The 19,727-nt window shown below is 40.0% G+C and overlaps 1 protein-coding gene across 2 annotated transcripts in view; it reads left to right on the top strand.

Annotated features, from left to right (window-relative positions):
* LOC132406281 (UV excision repair protein RAD23 homolog B-like) overlaps positions 1–19,727 on the top strand; it is a 97,957-nt gene that overhangs the window by 50,225 nt on the left and 28,005 nt on the right. For both annotated transcript variants that reach the window (XM_059991706.1, XM_059991705.1), the window contains 2 exons: positions 1,580–1,635; positions 9,352–9,479. In XM_059991706.1, coding sequence (XP_059847689.1) covers positions 1,580–1,635; positions 9,352–9,479 — 184 coding nt within the window. The remainder of the gene's footprint in view (positions 1–1,579; positions 1,636–9,351; positions 9,480–19,727) is intronic.

The raw sequence follows: 19,727 nt of genomic DNA, 5'->3' as shown, positions 1-19,727 counted from the left end.
TTATTGGAATATCTTTCCTGTGCCTTCCGAATTGCTCCCAGAAGTTCCAGCCATTGTTATTCTGCCATCATCCCTGCTAGTGGCCCCTCCTGATTAACTTTGGCCAGCTCCTCTCTTGTGCTTCCTGTAATAACGATACATATGATTGTATCCTCTCCCTCTCAAACTGCAGACTGAATTCTATGGTATTATGATCACTGCTTCTGAAAGGTTTTGTTACCTTAAGCTCCCTAATCAAATCTGGGTCATTACACAACAGCTAATCCAAAATTGCAGTTCCTCTAGTGAGCTCAACCACAAACTGTTCTTTTTTAAAAAAAGCCATCTCATGGGAATTCCAACAAATTCCCTCTCTTAGAATCCAGCATCAGCCAGATTTTCCCAATCTACCTACATATTGAAATCTTCCATGACAATTGCAACATTCTTTTCAATCTCCCGTAGTAATTTCTAACCCACGTCCCGGCTACTGTTTAGAGTGCTGTATATCCAGTAACTCCCATCAGGGTCTTTTTACCCTTGAAGTTTCTTAACTACCCAAAAGGATTCTACATCTTCTGATCCTATGTCACCTCTTTCTAAGGATTTGATTTCATTTTTACCAACTGAACCACCCCACCTCCTCTGCCGACTTGCCTGTTCTTTTGATACAGTGTGTATCCTTGGATGTGAAGCTTCCAACCACAATCTTTCAGCCATGATTCAGTAATGCCCACAATATAATACCTGCCAATCTCTAACTGCACTACAAGATCATCTGCCTTTTTTGTGTACTGAGTGCATTCAAATATACTACCCTCAGTGCTGTATTCATCACCCTTTTCAATTTTGCTCCCATGTTACACTTCAAATTATCTCACTGACTGCAATTTTGCCCTATCATCTACATGTCCTATACTATATCTAGTTGTACACCAACTGCCCCACCCCCTGCCAAATTAGTTTAAACCCTTCCCCAACAGCTCAGCAAACCTGCCTGCAAGGATATTTGTCCCACTTCGTTTTGGGTTTTTTTTTGGTACCTTCCCCTGAAGAGATCTCAATGATCCAGAAATCTGAAACCCTGTCCCCTGCACCAATTCATCAACTACCTTGAAATTTGCACTAATATTCGTAATATACCTGAGTATTTCCCCCATTGATGCTTCTACTGTCTGGCATTTTCATTTCCTAGACTAAGGTTCTATTCGAGTAATAGAACTATCTACATATTGTGTCAAAAAACTATCTCAGATGTTCTTGGCAAATTATGCCCCAGCAAAGCTTCTTTCATTGAGGCATTCTCAATATTGAGTTAACAGCAGCTATAATCATTCTATTTCTTGTACCTTTCCACAATTTGTTTACATACATGTCCCTCCAATTCTTCTTGTCTCATGGGAGACCTCTAGTATAACCCAAAGTGATTGACCCTGTAAGTTCCACCCATGTGCATTCATTTGTTAATTCCTCTGGGATATTCCCTCTAAGTGTTGTGAATACTTAGATGTACTGTAATTTTGGAACAATGCTCTGATCTAATCTCTGATGTGCCAGTATGATGAGTGGTTTCATTACTTAATTGTGATGTTATTATTAGATCGGCGGCTGAAGAAATTGACTTGAATCTGGTAGAAACTGCATCTTCTACGTTAGGTAAGTTCGATCCAGTTTAATAGGAATAATTTGTACTCATTTATCACTTGATTTTATAATTACTTTGTTGAACGTCTTATGTGTGTATATCTAGTCACTTGGTTAAAACATTTTGTATGCATGAAACTAGAAGAGAATTATGTTTGCACCAGTATCTAACCTGGTATTATGGTATTATGTTAACTAGGTGAAAGAAGAATTGTATTTCTTTTCATCTCTAAGGCTTTTGCAGGATTTCTGTTCTGCCAAAAGGATCAATTGCTAACTAAGTCTAATCTGCTTCCAGTGACTATTAACTAGCCAATATCAAATAACTGTCTTATTGTTGTGTCAATATTTTTCATATCCTGTGCATGCATTGCAGATAGGTTATTTTGTTGACTACTTTGGATATTGGACCAATTTCAATTTTTGTAGTACTTACATCATTAATGTATGGAATCCATTAACCTATCTCCTTCACAATTTTTTTTTCTCATTGAATTTGTGTCGTATTGGGAAATCTTGTTCATGTATTTCATGTGTCAACGTAAGTAATCAATTGTACCTCTGTTACTCAATCACATGGGTCGTGGCAGCAGTGCGATCCCAGAAGAATGCAAGTGGATGTGGAGTACGGAAATTTCTGGGATGGCCAGAAGAATTGTACTGAACTCGCCTGAATTATTAACTGGGCAGGCAATATAATGTTTAGACTTTCCATTATCACATGATTTCCCAGAGCTCTGATAATTTCATATCTATCTGTGTTTAAAAAGATTGGGTGGAAAGGAATATTCCAATTTGGTGACAAATTATTGGGAACCATTCTAAGTAACACAAGCTTTGAATAGAAAGACTCAGATTGTTTGGGAAGAGTCTTGGATTTATTTAGGAAACGTCTATGATTTAATTCTTTGAAGAGGCAGAAAGGACAGTATTTCATGTAGTTTGCATGGGAACTTTTTGATACAACCCCACCTGATAGACTGGTCAAAAGTCCATGGACTCACTGGATTCAAAATTAGTAAAATGTGAAAAAGTAATGGATGTTTTTGTGACTGCCAGGCTGCTACTCCTGGAGTTCCATGGGATCAGTGTTTGCTCACTTGTGTATTTTAATAACGTAGCCTTGTGTGGGGCATGATTTAAAAAGTTTGAAAATTATAATAAATTTGCCTTTTGGTGGAGAAAAAGGCTGTGGACTGTAGAAAATACAGATAATTTGGTCAGTTGGGAAGAAGTGGCAAATAAAGTTTAGTGAAGTGTGAAAGCATTTGGGAGTGCAAAAGGCAAGGGAAGAAACAGTAAATTGGAAAAAAGATGGAGCAGCCTTGTCTTATCACAAGGTTTCTCCCTCAACCCATTGCACCCACTATACTCCCTGTAAACTCAAGATGGCATGGCCATATTCTGCTCCAAATCCATCTACAACCTTTAGACGAAACCACTGCAGAGGGCTGTATCTCAGATAAAAAGCTAGTTTACAGGAAGGAGACAGAGCTTGGATGCGACAGAGAGCATATCATGACAGACAAACTTTTGATGTCAACAAAATAAATGAGCTGGTCATTCTCTTCAGGAATAGGACAGTGCACATGCTCCTATCTACAAACCCTATTTCCAGAAAAGTTGGGTTATTTTCCAAAATGCAATAAAAACAAAAATCTGTGATATGTTAATTCACGTGAACCTTTATTTAATTGACAAAAGTACAAAGAAAATATTTTCAATAGTTTTACTGACCAACTTAATTGTATTTTGTAAATATACACAAATTTAGAATTTGATGGCTGCAACACACTCAACAAAAGTTGGGACAGAGTTAAAATAAGATTGAAAAGTGCACAGAATATTCAAGTAACACCGGTTTGGAAGACTCCACATTAAGCAGGCTAATTGGTAGCAGGTGAGGTATCATGACTGGGTATAAAAGTAGCATCCACCAAAGGCTCAGTCTTTGCATGCAAGGATGGGTCATGGCTCACCACTTCGTGCCAAAATTCGTGAGAGAATTGTTAGTCAGTTCAAAAGGAACATTTCCCAATGCAAGATTGCAGAGAATTTAGGTCTTTCAACATCTACAGTACATAATATTGTGAAAAGATTCAGAGACATCTCAGTGCGTAAAGGGCAAGGTTGGAAACCACTGTTGAATGTGCATGATCTTCGAGCCCTCAGGCAGCACTGCCTAAGAAACCGTCATGCTACTGTGACAATTATAGCCACCTGGGCTCGGGAGTACTTCGGAAAACCATTGTCACTTGACACAGTCCGTCGCTGCATCCAGAAATGAAACTTGAAACTGTATTACGCAAGGAGGAAGCCATACATCAATTCTATCCAGAAATGCTGGAGAGTTTTCTGAGCCCGAACTCATCGCAGATGGGCTGAAAGACTGTGGAACCATGTGCTGTGGTCAGATGAGTCCACATTTCAGCTAGTTTTCGGAAAAAAATGGGTGTCGAGTTCTCCGTGCCAAAGATGAAAACGACCATCCTGATTGTTATCAGCAAAAGGTGCAAAAAACAGCATCTGTGATGGTATGGGGGTGCATCAGTGCCCACAGCATGGGTGAGTTGCAAGTATGTGAAAGTACCATTAACTTAGAGAGACATATGTTGCCATCAAGGCGACGTCTCTTCCCGCGATGTCCATGCTTATTTCAGCAGGACAATGCCAGACCACAATCTGCATGGGCTTCAACAGCATGGCTTTGTAGACACAGAGTGCGTGTGCTTGACTGGCTTGCTGCCAGTCCAGATCTATCTCCTATTGAAAATGTATGGCGCATCATGAAGAGGAGAATCAGACAATGGAGACCACGGACTGTTGAGCAGCTGAAGTCTTATATCAAGCAAGAATGGACAAAATTTCCAATTGCAAATCTACTACAATTAGTATCCTCAGTTCCAAAATGATTAAAAAGTGTTTTTAAAAGAAAGGTGATGTAACACAATGGTAAACATGCCTCTGTCCCAACTTTTGTTGAGTGTGTTGCAGCCATCAAATTCTAAATTTGTGTGTATTTACAAAATAAAATTAAGTTGCTCAGTAAAACTATTGAAAATCTTTTCTTTGTACTTTTGTCAGTTAAATAAAGGTTCACGTGAATTAACATATCACAGATTTTTGTTATTGCATTTTGGAAAATATCCCAACTTTTCTGGAAATGGGGTTTGTACATCAATTGTGCTGAGATTGAGAGGGTTGACAGCTTCAGATTCTTAGGAGTGATATCATCAACCACATAGATGCCACAGGCAAGAAAATTCAACAGCACCTCTATTTCCTCAGGAGGTTAAAGAAATTTGGCATGTTCCTGTCAACTCTTACCAATTTTTAATCCAGCATAGAAAGCATCCTATCTGGATGCATCATGGCTTGGAATGGCAACTGCTCTGCCTGTGACAACTAGAAACTGCAGACTTGTGCTAAGTTGTCTGTACGTCATGAAAACCAGTCTCTCATCCATTGGCTCCATCTCTGTCTTGCTGCTGAGTAAACAGCTGGCATAAAAGACACCACCTACCCAGACATCTCCCCTCTGGGCAGAAGATACAAAAGCCTGAAAGCACTTTGCACCAGGCTCAAGAACTGCTTCTGTCCTGCTTTATAATACTTTTGGCTACATCCACTACTTTTTGTTGGATATCAGTGTTTCCATATCAGACCATGATGCAAGCACTCAGAATATTCTCCAATCTGCATCTAAGTTTGAGATGACATGCCAAATCTGCGCAAGTCTCCAAGAAAGTAGAGGTGCTGCTGTGCTGCCTTTGTAATGGCACTTGCATGTTGGTCCAAGGACAGATCTTTCCAAATTGTAAAGGCAAGGAATTTAAAGTTACTCATCCTCTCCACCTCCTACCCGCTAATGGGGATTGGGTTATCGACCTCCAGTTTTTTACTTCCTTTAATCAATAAACAGCTCTTTGGTTTAGCTGACGACGTGTGAGAGATTGTTGTGGCACCATTCAACCAGATTTTCAGTCTCTCCTATATGCACATTCATCACCACCTTTGATTTGACCAACTTAAATATTGTGTTGTCAGCAAACTTAAATATGGTGCTGGGGCTGTTGCATAAAGAGGCATTGAGGCCTAGGTATTGGAGCTTACTGATTATTTTGAGGGCATGATAGTGTTGAATGCTGCACTGTAATTGGTGAATGAATGATGTATGAACCTTCACTGTCCAGGTGTTCAGGACATGAGTGAAGATCCAATGAAGTAGCATCTATTGACCTGTTGTGGTGGTAGGCAAACTGAAGTGTGTCCAAGTCAGTCCTCTGGCAGGAGTTGATCAACCTCTCAACTTCATCACAGTGGATGCAAGTGCTACTGGATGATATTCATTGAGGTTACCACATTCTTCTTGGGCACTCTTCTATTGAAGCTTGCTTGAAGCAGATCGGTACCCTCAGGCCGTCAAAGTGAGAGGACTGATGAAGGGTCTTGGCCTGAAATGTCGACAGTGCTTCTCCCTATAGATGCGCCCTGGCCTGCTGTGTTCCACCAGCATTTTGTGTGTGTGGCTTGAATTTCCAGCATCTGCAGATTTCTTCGTGTTTGCTTTTTAGAAACACTTCAACTAGTTGATTAGTACTCAGCTAGGTAAACCATCTGGACCAATGCTTTCTGTGCATTCACCCTCTTGAAGGGTGCTCTCATGTTGGCTTCAGAGAATAAAATCGTAGTATCATTGGGGGCTGTGGGTGTTGGTGAAGGTGCCTCCATGCTGTTTGATTAGACTATTTGCTATTTTCTTTGTAGCTTAACAATTAATTGTCTATTTGTATTTTTTATAACTATTTATAAATCTGTTTTGTATGTTTCCTAATGGCTACAGTATGTATATACGGTTTTTCAATGTGTCCCCTAGTGGATACAGTCCTTTGTACTCTAGAAGCTCTGGAAGCTTCTCTGGTGTTGCATTATTTGAATCACCCTGCCCTTAAGTTCACTTGGTCCATCTCTGACACCTCTCTCCCCTTTCTTGATCTCTGTTGCCGACTCTCTCCACCTTTGATCCCTTAATGAGGACTGGCTCATGAGTCTCCAGCAATTTTTTCCTGAATTCCTTGAAATACATTTCCCCGTTTACAATGGAAGGATATGATCCTGTGTCTAGGTCCAGAACAAATTGAGTAACATAATCACTATGCCTACCAGACCTTCTGCAGTCTGATTCGCCATAGAAGTGGGAAAGCGCAGAGCAAATATACAAACCAAGGTGTACTTTCTGTCTTTCTAGCTCATCTTAGCTACATCATAAGACCATAAGACACAGGAGCAGAATTAGGCCGTGTGGCCCATCAAGTCTGCTCTGCCATTCAATCATGGATGATCCTTTTTTCTCTTCTCCTGCTCAACCCCAATTCCTAGACTTCTCCCCATAACCTTTTATACCATGTCCAATCAAGAACCTATCAATCTCTGCCCAGTGACCTGGCCTCCACAGCTGCAGTTGACAACAAATACCACAAATTCACCATCTTTTGGCTAAAGAAATTTCTCTACATCTCTGTTTTGAAAGGGCGCCCCTCTATCCTGAGGCTGTGCCCTCTTGTCCTACACTCTCACACCATGGGAAAAATCCTTTCCTCATCTGCTCTGTCTGGCTTTTCAACATTTGAAAAATTTCAATGAGATCCTTTCAGCTTTTCAGCTTTTTGAGTACTTTCTCTCTTGTAATAGTAACTGCACCCACTTCTCTTCCTTCATACACTACAACATCAGGCATACTGCTAGTGCCTTCCACAGTGAAGACTGATGCAAAATATTTAGTTTATTAGACATCTCCTTGTCCCCGTTCTTATTTCTCCTGCCTCATTTTCTAGCGGTCATAGAAAAGGAGAAAACCTACAGCACAATACAGGCCTTTTGGCCCACAAAGTTGAGCAGAACATGTCCCACCCTAGAAATTACTAAGCTTACCTGTAGCTCTCTATTTTTCTGAGCTCCATGTACCTATCCAAAAGTCTCTTAAAAAGACCCTATCGTATCCGCCTCCACCTACTTCCAAGCACCTTAAACCTGTGTCCTCTTGAGGCAACCATTTCAGCCCTGGGGAAAAAAGCCTTGGACTGTCCACATGATCAATGCCTCTCATCATCTGATACACCTCTATCAGGTCACCTCTCACCCTCTGTCGCAACAAGGAGAAAAGGCTGAGTTCACTCGACCTGTTTTCATAAGGCATGTTCCCCAATCCAGGCAACATTCTTGTAAATCAACACACAAATGCTGGAGGAACTCAAAAGGCCAGGCAGCATCTATGGAAAAAAATACAGTTAACATTTCGGGCTGAAATTCTTTGCTGAAGCTGAGGAGTAGATTTAAAAGATGGGGGAAAGGGAGAGCGAAACACCAGGCAACAGGTGAAACACAGAGGGGGAGGAATGAAGTAAACAGCTGGGAAGTTGACTGGTGAAAGAGACAGAAGGCCATGGAAGAAAGAAAAAAGAGCACGAGACGGAGGCAAAGGCAGGCAAGGAGATCTGTTTCCCAGGGTTGAGGATGTGAGGAGTAATGCATCCCCCTCTCCCACCTTCACCATTTCCCATTCCCTTGTCCTTCTCTCATGTTATCTCCTTGAGTTTGGAGGCTACCCAAACAGAATATAAGGTGTTGTTCCTCTAACCTGAGTGTAGCCTTTCCAGACATTGGAGGAGGCCGTGGATGGACATATCAGAATGGGAAGCAGAATTGAAATGGGTGGCCACCGGGAGATCCTGCTTGTTCTGGCAGATGGAATGTAGATGCTTGGTGAAGTGGTTTCCCCGTCTACGTCTGGTCTCGCTGATATACAGGGCGCTGCATTGGGAGCACCAAACACAGTATATGACCCTAACAGACTCTCAGGTGTCGCCTCACCAGGAAGGACTGTTTGGGGCCCTGGATGGTTGTGAGGGAGGAGGTGTAGGGGAAGGATGAATAGACAGGCGAATTGCAGAGGTAGTGATCCCTGTGGAAAGCAAAAGTTGGGGGGAGGGAAAGATGTGCTTGGTGGTGAGATTCCGTTGGAGGTGGCAGAGGTTTCAGAGTATTATGTGCTGGTTTTGAGCCTGGTGGGTGGTAGGGGAGTTGAAGAGAAACCCTATCCCTGGTATGATGGTGTAAGTGCAGCTGTGTGTGAAATGGAAGAGATGTGTTTGAGGGCAGCATTGATGGTGGAGGAAGGAAAGGCGACATTGATGGTGAAGGGAGGGAAATTTAGAGGAGGTTGATAGTTTCTTGATTAGTAAGAGCATCAAATGATATGGAGAGAAGGGAGGAGAATGGGGATGAAAGGGATCATAAATTAACCATGATTGAATGGCGGGGCAGACTTTCCGAATGGCCTAATCCTGTTTTGTGCCTTATCCCAAACAGTCCTTCTTGGTGCACTGTCAATCTACAGGTCATGGAATATATTATTTTTTGTCAGACTGTATTTTGCTGGTGTCATGACTATATGCAATGTAGTGTTCGTGCTATTTTTTTGCACCTTGTCCCTGGAGGAATGCTGTTTTGTTTGCCTGCATTCGTGTGTATGGTTGAATGACAGTTAAATTTGAGCTTGTGGTCTTACCTGATATATTGCTAAACTTAATTGATACAGACTGACTGGAATTGTCAGTATTTTGATAAAACTGTGAGTAATATGCTAGCTATGTCTGCTTAAACTTTATTCTCAGTAATTTGACTTCCCATGTGAAGCTGAATATCTTTAATTATGAAAGTTTGTTTCAGTTACAGGACAAGCTTATGAAAACCTGGTGGCGGAGATCATGTCGATGGGCTATGAGCGAGAGCAAGTTCTTGCAGCACTACGAGCAAGCTTTAACAACCCAGACAGAGCTGTGGAGTATCTTCTGACAGTGAGTTGCGATTGAATTCTGGGTATTGAGTGCTCATGCTCACCCTTAGTTGGAGGCTTTGGCTTAATTCCAATGCATCTGATGAGACCCTCTGTTGGTCAGTTAAACCATCCTATGCAAACCAGGGCAGTACACTATGGGGACAAGTTGTTGCCCAATCAGCAGGCCACCCCCCCCCCCCCCTTCTATACAGCTGGTGAAACCAAAGGAATAACAGAGACCTATTTGGCAGCAGTGGTACTGCAGGAGTTACCAATCAGTATTGAACTCGGTGTAGGACTGTCTTAGGGATTCCAGCTCTTTTTTTTCTTGGTGCTTATTCCATATATAACCGTATAACCATATAACAATTACAGCACGGAAACAGGCCATATCTTTCCTATAATTCGGTGACCAGAACTGTACACAATACTCCAAATTTGCCCTTACCAGTGCCTTGTACAATTTTAACATTGCATCCCAACTCCTATATTCAGTGCTCTTATTTATAAAGGCCAGCATACCAAAAACTTTCTTCACCACCCTATTCACATGTGCTTCCACCTTCAGGGAACTATGCACCATTATTCCTAGATCACTCTGTTCTACTGCATTCTTCAATGCCCTACCATTTACCATGTATGTTCTATTTTGATTAGTCCTACCAGAATGTAGTAGCTTACACTTATCAGCATTAAACTCCATCTGCCATCTTTCAGTCCACTCTTCTAACTGGCCTAAACCTCAAGGCCTTCCCCTGTGTGTGGACGTAGCTGAAACAGTGAAGGTTTGAGATCAGAGTTTTTCTTGTCAAAGATGAGCTGTCTGCCAAGGCTGATGGACCCCTATATGCTTGATGCAACTGGTTTTAAGGAGCCAGCAACACACCTGTGCACCCTCTCAGTAGAATCAGTTCTGCAGGCATAGTAACTAAGTTACAAGTGAGGGCTAGTAGCTAGACTTGGCTGTCAGAGGCTATCAGAGACCCACACCATTGGGAGCATTTAATGGGTAGTGGGAGCTTATCCCCACTGCCAGCCCTGGCTGTAGCAGCCTGAAGAAACCAATGCATCCAAACTTGCATTTGTTGCTTTGCTGCTGCTTATGTGTGGGAGGGGAGTGTTGGGCTTTGGGGTTCTAACATTTAACTGTCATTCATTCTTCCGGGCACTGCTCTGTTTTCATGGATATTTGTGAAGAAAAAGAATTTCTGGATGTATATTAGGTACATTTACTGACATTAACTGTACCTATTGAATATGGAGTCATAAAGTACAGCACAGAAACAGACCCTTTGGCGTATCTAATGAGTGCCATTTAAACTGCTTATTCCTAACAACCTGCATAGGGGCCTTTGCCCTCCATACTTCTACTGTCCATGTACCTTTCCAAACTTCTCTTCAACATTGAAATCAAGCTCGCATGCGCCACTTGCACTGACAGCTCATTCCACACTCACAACTTTCTGAGTGACTAAGTTTCCCCTCATGTTCCCCTTAAACTTTACACCTTTTGCCTTTAACCCATGACCTCTAGTTGTAGTCCCACCCAACCTCAGTGGAAAAAGCTTGCTTGCATTTACTCTATCCATGTCCTCATAATTTTGTGTACCTTTAGCAAATCTCCTCTCAATCTTCTACATTCCAAGGAGTAAAGTCCTAATTACAAGCCATTGTTTCCTTGTAACTCAGGTCCTCCAGTCCTGGCAAAATCCTTGTGAATCTCTCTGTACTCTTTCAACCTTATTTACATCTTTTCTGTAGGTAGGTGACCAAAGCTGTACACAATACTCCAAATTAGGTCTCACCAGCATCTTGTCCAATTTCAATACCACATCCCGTCCCCTGTACTCAATTATTTGATTTTTTAAAAATTGAAATGCAGCTATGTCTCCCAGCAACCCCCAATTTAACCCTAGCCTAATCATGGGACAATTACAGTGACCAAGTAATCTACCAACTGGTGTGCCTTTAGACTGCGGGAGGAAACCAGATCACCTGGAGGAAATACATGTAGCCACAGGGAGAACGTACAAACTCCTTACGTGTAACAGCATGTGCCAAAGCTTTCTTTACGACCCTATCTACCTGTGACGTCACTTTCGATGATTTATTGACCTGTATTCCCTGATCACTTTGGTCTACAGCACTCCTAAATGCCTTGCCATTCACTGTGTAAGACCTAATAGCTGGTCCTACCAAGGTGCAAGCCTGAGCACTTGTCTGCATGAAATTCCATCAGCCATTTTTTTTTTACAGCTAGTCCAGATCCCACTGCAAGCCATTATAGTCATCTTCACTACCCATTAGTGCTAAATGCAAATTTCCTGATCCAGTTTTTGATGTTATCCTCCAGATTGTTGATATAGATGACAAACTACAATGGACTCATCAATGATCCCTGCAGCACTTCACTAGCTACTGGCCTTCAGTCAGAGAGGTAATCATCTACTAGCACCTTATAGCTTCTCCCACAAAATCAATGTCTTGTCCAATTTACTACCTCATTTAAATGCCAAGCAACTGAACCTTGATCAATCTTCCATGCGGGATTTTGTTAAATGCCTTGCTAAAGTCCATTAGACAACATCCACAGTTTTGCTTTCAATCTCCTGGTAATTCCCTCAAAAAACCCTTAAAGGGTTTCCGGTGACATCATCGTTGAGAATGGCAGCTTAAGTCACTAGCGCCTCAGGAAAAATGCGTATTAAGCCCCGTTAACCCATCAAATATAATATTTTTCGAAAAATATTTGAACTGAAAAGAGAGGCAAGAATGGGGAAAAAGAATGGAAATTAAAAAAGCGATATTGCGGAGCCTGCAGCCGAGAGGAGTGCAGCGAGTGGCTCTCCTACCCAACCGTGTGCTAGCGAGGCTGATGCCGGGCCTCATTCAGGCGAAGTGGCGAATATCTTCGAAATTCTGAAAGAAATAATGGAGGTCCAGAAAGATATAAAGCAGCAGCTCCGTGAAATTAAGTCAGAGCTCGCCAGCGTCAAGCAAAAAATAGTGGTGGCAGAGACTCGAATTAAGAAGGTGGAAGATCGCGTTCAAAACGTGGGACGGATACTGAGTAAGACAATAAAAATGTTAAATCACCAAGAAGGTAAACCGCTTGACCTGGAGGGAAGATCACGGCGGAAAAATATCAGAATCTACAACGTTCCCGAAGGAGTGGAGGGCTCGTCTATGGGGGGAGTTTGTTGGAAAGTTACTGCAGGACGAGCTGGAGATTTCAAACTCTATACCCTGCTAAACTTCGAGTGTTATATGACAATAAGACGCAGTTGTACCAGACAATAGAAGAGGCGACTACAGACATGAAGGCCAGAGGTTGCCCATCAGCATGACCAAAACGAAGGAAAGCCTGGCTGAGGAATTATCCCGCTCCACTTGGGAAATAGTGCGAGAAAAGAGAAGGCAGGAGACGGGAGGAGGCCGAGAGAAATATATCATGAAGAGACCGGGAGTTTCCCAAAGACAGTCCTCACCCCCTTCAGAAGAGCCATAAGGTTTGGCTAACTTTAAAAATGTTGAGAAGCTAAATGGAAGTAAAAGTACACGGTGATATACCTATCTTGAGAAATACTTATTACGTGGATTTTATAATACTTAGTTATTCTTTATTCGCTCACTTACTCCTTTTTCCCCACCAAAATGAGAATATATATATATACGTGTGCATATATGTGTGCGTGTGTGTATATTTGTGTGTGCACATATATATGTATATATAGGAGTACACAGGGAAATCTTTTCTGTGTTATGGATTTGTTTACTGACTTTTATGAATACTGCAATGGGGGCCCTCAACTCACAAGTAGGAGGGGTTATCCCCCACAGCTAGACATTTCCTCTAGCTCAACGCAAGGTCATCTACTAGAGACCTCAGCCTTGGAATCACATGTCGTTTCCATTTTTGTTATTATTTGCGTTTCTTGGTTCTTATTTGTTCTGGGAGTTGATCGATTAATTTTTATTCCAATTTCAATGATACATTGACAGATAAATACAGATGGCTAAGGACAAGGTAAAATTCATTTCTTTTAATGTCAATGAGCTATTAAATCCAATCAAACATAAGAGAATTTTATCCAAAATGAAAAAAGAACAAGCCCATGTAGCATATTTACAGGAAACACGTTTAAGTGATAATGAGCATAAAAAACTAAAGAGAATGGGCTTCACTAATCTGTTTTTCCCCTCATATAAATCAGGACATAGGAGAGGAGTTGCTATTCTTATCCCAAGTAAGCTAAATTTTGAAAAAGTATTCGAAATGGGAGATAAAGAGGGCAGATATATTGTGGTAAGGGGGAATAGACAGCAATTCAGTTACTCTATTGAATATATACACACCCCCGGGAAGTGATACTGGTTTCTTTCAGAAAATTACTGATATTATGGTAACGGAAACAGAAGGTCTCCTGATATGTGGGGGAGACTTAAATTTACAATTACAACCAAACTTAGACTCTTCCAATAGAAAAACCTATGAAACAAAATCTTTACATAAGAAAGTTAATGCACTTTTTGAGGATGTTGGTTTAATTGATATATGGAGGGACCTTTTCCCTGACAGAAGGGATTACGCTCATTATTCTGCTCCCCATTCTGTATTTACAAGAATAGACTATTTCATAACATTTGGAAAAGACAAAGACAAAATAAACACCTGTGGAATTGGGACAATAGATGTAAGTGACCATGCACCTATATATTTATCTGTTGATTTTGACCTACAACCAAAGAATACTGTTTGGAAACTAAATTCAAGTCTACTCAATGATCCGTACTTTAAGGAACAAATTAAAAAAGAAATTGGTCTGTACTTAATTTAATGATAATGGAGAGGTTTCACCTCCCATTTTATGGGATACTCTGAAGGTGGTCTTAAGAGGGAAAATTATAGCAATATCTTCATACAAGAAAAAAATAAGGAATAAAACATTAGAAGAATTACAAAATAGGCTGAAGGAACTAGAGAAAAAGCACAAATTTAATTTGGCACAGGATACATTGGGGAAATTAAAAGAATTAGGAATGAAATAAATAATTTGGCTACGCAAGAAATCAGGAAAAACTTAATGTTTCTGAAACAGACATTATGAAAGTGGATCGAAATCTATGAAAATACTGGTGTGGAAACTGGGAAAAAAAAAATAGCAGAAAATACAATTCATAGAATTAGGGGCCCAAGAACGAAAATGATAAAAAAATAAGCTAAGTGAAATTCAAGAAGCTTTTGAAGTGTTTTACAAAACTCTATATTCCAAAGTTCCATGGGGAAGCATAACCCAAATTAACACCACCTTGAATTCTCTAGAGTTACCCACTTTTAAGTGACGAACAAAATAGAAGGATGACTGCTGACATAACTGAAGTCGAATTAAAAGCTGCAATTAGTAGGCTTAAATTAAGCAAGTCACCAGGATCAGACGGGTATACGGCAGAGTGGTACAAATAATTTAAAAATGAGTTAAATCCTGTTTTACTCCCCACACTGAACTGGGCTCTAAAAAAGGCACAAATGCCACCTAGTTGGAAGGAAGCGATAATCTCAGCTATACCAAAAGAGGGCAAGGATAAAATGGAATGCTGGTCATTTAGACCAATATCCTTTCTTAATGTAGATTATAGGTTATTTACCTCCATCATGGTAAAACGATTAGAGGAGTTTCTAACCATACTGATACATAACAATCAGACAGGTTTTGTACGACAATGCCAGACACGACAATATACGAAGGACACTTCATATTATGGATCATATACAAAAAAATAAAATCGAAGCAATAGTGATAAGTGTGTACGCTGAAAAAGCATTTGATTCGGTTAATTGGAATTTTCTTTACAGAGTTTTACATAGATTTGGTTTCTAAGACAATTATTAAAACTCTACAGACACTATATGACAATCCTACTGCTAGGATTAAAATCAATGGATATTTATCAAATAATCTTACCTTGGAAAGGGGCATGAGACAGGGTTGTGCATGGTCACCACTACTCTTCGCGTTATATCTGGAACCATTAGCTCAATACATGACAAAATGAAGATATCAGGGGAATTACTATTAAAGGGACAGAGCATAAATTGGCTTGTTATGTGGATGACATTTTGGGCAACCAACATACACTTTACCTAAATTGATGCAATCCTTTGAACAATATGGTCAATTATCAGGATACAAGATCAACATAGATAAAACCCAATTACTTTCATATTACTATAGCCCACCAAGAGAAATTGAAAGTCGATACCCCTGGGCATGGCACACAGAGTCTTTCAAATACTTGGGCATCATTATGCCAAAAGATTTGGCAAAGTTATCAGAATGTAATTATTAGCCTATATATAAAAAAAATTAAGGAAGATGTGGCAAGATGAAACCTGATTCCTTTTTTCAGTCTCAGTTCAAGGATTGAGTCTATTAAAATGAATATACTGCCCAGACTGTTGTAGCTCTTTCAGACCCTACTAATAGAGATTAATCAAAATCAATTCAATGAATGGAACAAGATGCTATCAGGGTATATTTGGCAGGGTAAAAGGCCGAGAGTTCGTCTCAAAACTTTGCAATTAGCAAAGGAAAAGGGGCTTACCTTCTCTTAGAGATTATTATTTTGCAGCACAGTTGAGAGCTGTGATATGTTGGTGCAACCCATCATATGTCGCTCAATGGAAAAACATTGAGGAGCGGGTACTTCCCATCCCCATACAAGCAATTTTGGCTGATAACAACCTGCAAATGTACATAAATACTATTGATAACCCATGGGTGAAATTGACTCTTAAAATATGGAAAACTACTATAAAAGAATATAATCTAGAGGGAGATATTGCAATTCTTAAATGGTGTGCCTATGACTTGGATTTTACACCAAATAAATTGGATGCTAGATTTCAGGACTGGACAGCTAAAGGAATAACAGTTCTTTGCAACATAATGAAAGAAGGAACACTGTTCAGTTTTGAAATGCTTAAAGAGATACTTATTAGAAAAACAAGATTTTTATCGGTATTTACAGATGCGACAATATGTTAATAAGACGCTTAAAAATGTAACCAAGGCAAATACATGCTTGATAGAGCTCTTTAGAAAAGCATATAATTCAGATAATGGTTGTAGAATAATTTCAAGCATGTATAAGGGGTTGTCAAATCTTAAAACACATTCGACTTCATACATTAAAACAAAATGGGAGAAGGAAGGAGGGATAATTATATCTGAGGAAGAATGGACAACAATTTGGAGATATCAATGGAAGTGTACCAGTTCACAGAAATGGAGTTTGGATGGAAAAACGATAAGATATTTTATTACACCCTCTCAGAAATCCCATTATGATAGTAACCTCCCTGTTTGCTGGAGAAATTGTGGAAATCAAAATGCAAATCATCATAGTTTTTGGGACTGCCCTGTTATAAAAAAACTTGGAGGAGGATACACAATGCCCTACAAGACATCTTTGAATGTGAAGTACTCTTGGAGAGTAAGACCATATATTTTGGATATATACCTCAAGAGTGGTTGAAAAGAGATAAATATTTAATGAATATCCTGTTGGTGGCTGGTAAAAAGACTTAATAGGAAGTGGTTATCACAGGAGAGCCCAACTTTAAATACATGGATAGAAATTACAATGGACATTTACAAAATGGAGAAGATAACAGCATCTGTTGATCATAAACTTGAACAGTTTGACTCATACTGGGAAAAATGGTCTAACTACATAATGCCTCATAGGCCTGATTTTATTCTCACAAATCAATGAATATTGTAAAAAAAAATCACTCCCTACTTGTACATAGTTCTTTCCTTTTGCTTGTTTTTTCTTTCCACTCTTTCCTATAAGTATATATCCTAGATAAATACTTTGTGGAGATTTGTGATATATATGATATATATGTACAATGTCTGAAATACATCTTATGGAAATGTTTGTTTGATGAACTTCAATAAAAAAAATAAATTACAAAAAAAACTCTTAAGATTGGTTGGACACAACCTGCCATGCACGAAGCCATGCTGACTGTCCCTAATCAGTCCATGTCTATCTAAATACCCTTGTATCTGGTCCCTTAGTATGCAGTCCAATAACTTTCCCACTACTGATGTCAGGCTCAGTGTCCTTAATTTCCTGAATTATTTTTAGAGCCTTCCTTAAACAGTGGAACAACATTGGCTGTCCTCGAATCTTCTCGTACCTCACTTGTCGTTATGGATGATTTAATTGTCTCTGCTAGGGCCCCTGTAATTTTGACACTTGTATCCCACAGGTCCAAGGGATTTATCTACCCTAATTTGCCTTGACAGCAAACACATCCTCCTCTGTAACCGGTATAGGACTAATTAAGTTGATGTTGCTTTGCCTGACTTCTGTAGACTCTGTGTACGTTTCCTGAGTAATAGAGATGCAAAGAATTCATTTAAGATCTCCCCCATCTCTTTTAGCACCACACATAGATTACCATTCTGATTTTCCAGAGGACCAATTTTATCCCTTGTAATCCTTTTGCTCTTAATATATCTGTAGAATCCCTTGGGCTTCTCCTTTACCTTATCTGCTAGGGCACCTCATGCTTTCTTTTAGCCTTACTGATTTCTTAAGTGTTCTCTTATATTTCTTGTACTCCATAAGCAACCCTATACCTATATATATATATAACCATATACCCTATATATAATGCCTATACCTGCAATAGAACTCTGATGAGCAAAGTGAAACGAGTAGCCTTTTATTTTTTCCTTCACCTTATTGGTAGTTTTAGTTGTACAGTATACAGTATATTTTAAATTAATGCCAAGCCTTTTGTTGCATTGTAGTTCCAAACATGTCATGTTTGTCCAAGCCTGAATAAATTATTTGCTGTTGGGCATTACAACCGAATCACTCCCATGTGATTGCTTGCCTAGAGTCCAAATGCTTCACTTGTTGAGCTTTGTCCTCTTCTGGTCTTCATGATATTATGTCAGGTCATGCTTTAGAACTGAGATTTGAGAAAAGAGAAGTAACTTAAACAAAACATTGTAGAAGCAACCCAATTTAGTACCTCTTACATTGTTTGAAATAAATAGTTAGCATCCAATGGTAATAGCACTCTCTTCATCTGTAGTGTGTAGCCTTGGAATGGGACCTTCTTAGTTCAAAAGCACAAAAATATGCTCCTCACCCTGCCATGTCTCTGCCAACTATTATGACTATATATACTAATTATACTTGACTGGATTAATTCTGCATCCCTCTGTGCTCTGCGCATGTCCCTAAGCCCTTTAAATGTTCCTGTCTTTATCACCTCATATAGCTTTTTCCACTTACCTGCTATTTGTATAGGAAAAATACCCTACTGATACCTTTTTAAATCCCCTTCTCACTTTAAACTTACGTCCTCTAGTTTTATATGTCCTTACCATTGGAGACTCGTATCAGATCCTTACCCGTCATAATTTTATAATCTTCTATAAGGTCACCCTTCTGTGCTCCATTGAGAACATAGAAACATAGAAAATAGGTGCAGGAGTAGGCCATTCGGCCCTTCGAGCCTGCACCGCCATTCAGTATGATCATGGCTGATCATCCAACTCAGAACCCTGTACCTGCCTTCTCTCCATACCCCCGATCCCTTTAGCCACAAGGGCCATATCTAACTACTTAAATATAGCCAATGAACCGGCCTCAACTGTTTCCTGTGGCAGAGAATTCCACAGATTCACCACTCTCTGTGTGAAGAAGTTTCTCCTCATCTTGGTCCTAAAAGGCTTCCCCTTTATCCTTAAACTGTGACCCCTCGTTCTGGACTTCCCCAATATCGGGAACAATCTTCCTGCATCTAGCCTGTCCAATCCCTTTAGAATTTTATACGTTTCAATAAGATCCCCCCTCAATCTTCTAAATTCCAGCGAGTATAAGCCTAGTCGATCCAGTCTTTCTTCATATGAATCTAAGCCTATCCAATCTCTCTTTATCACTCAAGTTCCCATACCCAGGAAATATACTTATGGACAGCATACAAAATGCTGGATCTGATGAAGGGTTTTGTCCAAAAAGTCAACTGTTTATTGCCTTCCATAGATGCTGCCTGACCTGCTGAGTTCTTCCAGCATTTTGTGTGTTGTTCTGAATTTCCAGCAACTGCAGAATCTCTCTAACTTAAATCATTCCTATAACATTTTGACCAGACTGCACCCAATATCCAAGTGCAGCCTAACTGTCTCTTTGTATAGCTGTAACATGCCCCACTCTCATACCGAATGCCTTAGATGGA

The sequence above is a fragment of the Hypanus sabinus genome, chromosome 16 (assembly GCF_030144855.1).
Source record: "Hypanus sabinus isolate sHypSab1 chromosome 16, sHypSab1.hap1, whole genome shotgun sequence".
Taxonomy (NCBI): Eukaryota; Metazoa; Chordata; class Chondrichthyes; order Myliobatiformes; family Dasyatidae; genus Hypanus; species Hypanus sabinus.
The sequence above is the reverse complement of the archived record's forward strand: the minus strand, read 5'-3'. Positions and strand labels throughout refer to the sequence as shown.